This window comes from Ictalurus furcatus, chromosome 2, assembly GCF_023375685.1.
Source record: "Ictalurus furcatus strain D&B chromosome 2, Billie_1.0, whole genome shotgun sequence".
Taxonomy (NCBI): domain Eukaryota; kingdom Metazoa; phylum Chordata; class Actinopteri; order Siluriformes; family Ictaluridae; genus Ictalurus; species Ictalurus furcatus.
The window spans coordinates 2,595,913-2,598,100 of record NC_071256.1 but is presented as its reverse complement, the minus strand read 5'-3'; the positions used below and the strand labels follow the sequence as shown (position 1 = coordinate 2,598,100).

The 2,188-nt window shown below is 40.1% G+C and overlaps 1 protein-coding gene across 1 annotated transcript in view; it reads right to left on the bottom strand.

Moving 5' to 3' along the window:
- The window catches only part of LOC128618907 (tripartite motif-containing protein 16-like), a 4,666-nt gene extending 3,988 nt beyond the window's left edge, over positions 1-678 (bottom strand). Inside the window, exon 1 of the mRNA XM_053642591.1 lies at positions 1-678. This exon is cut by the window's left edge and continues 2 nt beyond it. Within this exon, the coding sequence (XP_053498566.1) occupies positions 1-589 (589 nt within the window). The 5' untranslated portion in view covers positions 590-678.
- Positions 679-2,188: the final 1,510 nt, after the last annotated feature.

Here is a 2,188-nt window from a genome sequence, read left to right as displayed (position 1 = left end):
GTTTTTCAGTTCTGTACGCTGTAACTGAGACGGTGTCGTGGCTTTTGTGTTCATCCGTCATACACAGATAACAGATGAAGCTTTGGTCAGTACGACAGTAGATCTTCAACACTTCCTCATGCTCAGAGCAGATCTTCTCTTGTAGATTTCCAGAAGCTTCGACCAACTTGTGCTTTTTCAAAGCAAGAACTTCATAGTGAGGTTTCAGATGAGTTTCACAAAAAGAGGCCAGACACACCAGACAGGACTTGACGGCTTTGTGTTTTCGCCCGGTGCAGAAATCACACTCCACATCTCCAGGTCCAGCGTAACAGTGAGCAGGAGAAGCAGCTTGGATTTCAGTCTTCTTCAGTTTCTCCACCACTTCAGCCAGCATGTTGTTTCTGCGTAGAACAGGCCTTGGAGTGAAAGTGTCTCTGCACTGAGGACAGCGATACACTCCGCTCTTATCTTCCTGATCCCAGCAGTCATTAATACACACCTTACAGAAACTGTGACCACAGTGGATCGTCACCGGATCCTTCAGTAGATCCAGACACACTGGACAGATGAACTGATCCTGATCTACTGAAATACTGGCCTCGGCCATTTTCCTGAACTCACACACTGACACGGGGAGAGAGAGAGAGAGAGAGAGCGCGCCTGTACTGAACTCTGAGTTTTGTTTCCTTTGAAATTAACTTCCTGGTTCTCTGTGTGTATGAGGAGGTGGTTTTGCAGGAGGAGCACAAAGACAGAGAGATTATAAACACTCCTCTGTTAACCATTTCTTCCTTCACATTCAGTCCATCATTATATTAAAAAACTAAACACTAGACTGATTTCTGCGTGTTACAGAACTCCTTCTCTAACCAACACACTTTTTATCATTAATGACAATAAAGACAGATAGAAAGAGAAAAATCGAGCATGATTTTAATTTATTAAAATTCAACACTATTTGTGTGACGTGTCTTTCTCGGTCATGTGATATATATATATATATATATATATATATATATATATATATATATATATATATATATATATATATATAGACTGAGGACTTGTCTTTAACTCTGATGGAGGAACAGCACTCAGGAAAGGGAGCTGATCACCTCGGTGTAATTGAACAAAGTATTCATCCTTTCTTATCATTAGGCAGTAAAAAAAAATCCGTTCTTTCCTCTTCAGCTTTGTGTCTGCATGCGATTCGATTTAAATCGAGTCCTTCATACAATCTGTGTTAGTGAAACCTGCAGGGCTAAAAACAGTCAGAACTCCATTTTGAACCTGAATCCCTTTCTTCCTCAGCACATAGTTTGGTGTCAGTCCACACCAGCATCACACTCAGGCACTAGTCGAAGTCTAAAACGTAAAGAAAGGAACTAGAAATGATTTGGGTGATAATATGCTTCCAGTGTGATTTGGGTATTTAATGTCTGTAATAGAATTTACTCTGCATTTTGTGAAACTGTATTACTGACACAAACAATGTTTTTGAGCTGAATGTGTCATGATATAGACATGCTGTCATATCACAGCAAACCAGTGACTACATTTCATGTCCTGCACTGCGGCCTACAAACATGGCCGCCATGGACCGCGTTTCCCAGAACACACACCCTCATTCTAATCACGCACACGTGCATCCAATTTACACTCACAATCACACCACACATATAAGAGACTGTTCAAACACTTACTCTTTGCGAAGTATATGTTAAGTTACCAATCCTTAATACTGCTGGTCCAAATTTAGCCTATTACCCAAAGACACTTAAAATTCAACATAGAAGCAAATACTCACACCTGTGAACCCAGTTGGAGATAGAACAAAAGACACCAGCCGTGAGTGAGAAGAAGCAAGGGTCCAGATTTATTGGTTACGTTCCGCCACACGAGATCCACACCGATGAGAATTCTCAGAAGTGATCTGACACCTGGAGCTCAAGCTCCAGTATTTATACTGTGTGAATACAATAAATAACCAATATATTTTAGAAAGACTATGATATCAATACCAATAGGGTTAAAAAAAACCTCATCTACATTACCATGATGTTTAAAAAGAGGCTTATCAAATTTACCATGATGTTTTGAAAGAGGACTTTCTGACTACCATTATGTTTTGAAAGAGGACTTTCTGACTACCATTAGGATTGAACGTGGGAGAGAGACAAAACAATTTAGAGAGACCTTGTTCTCA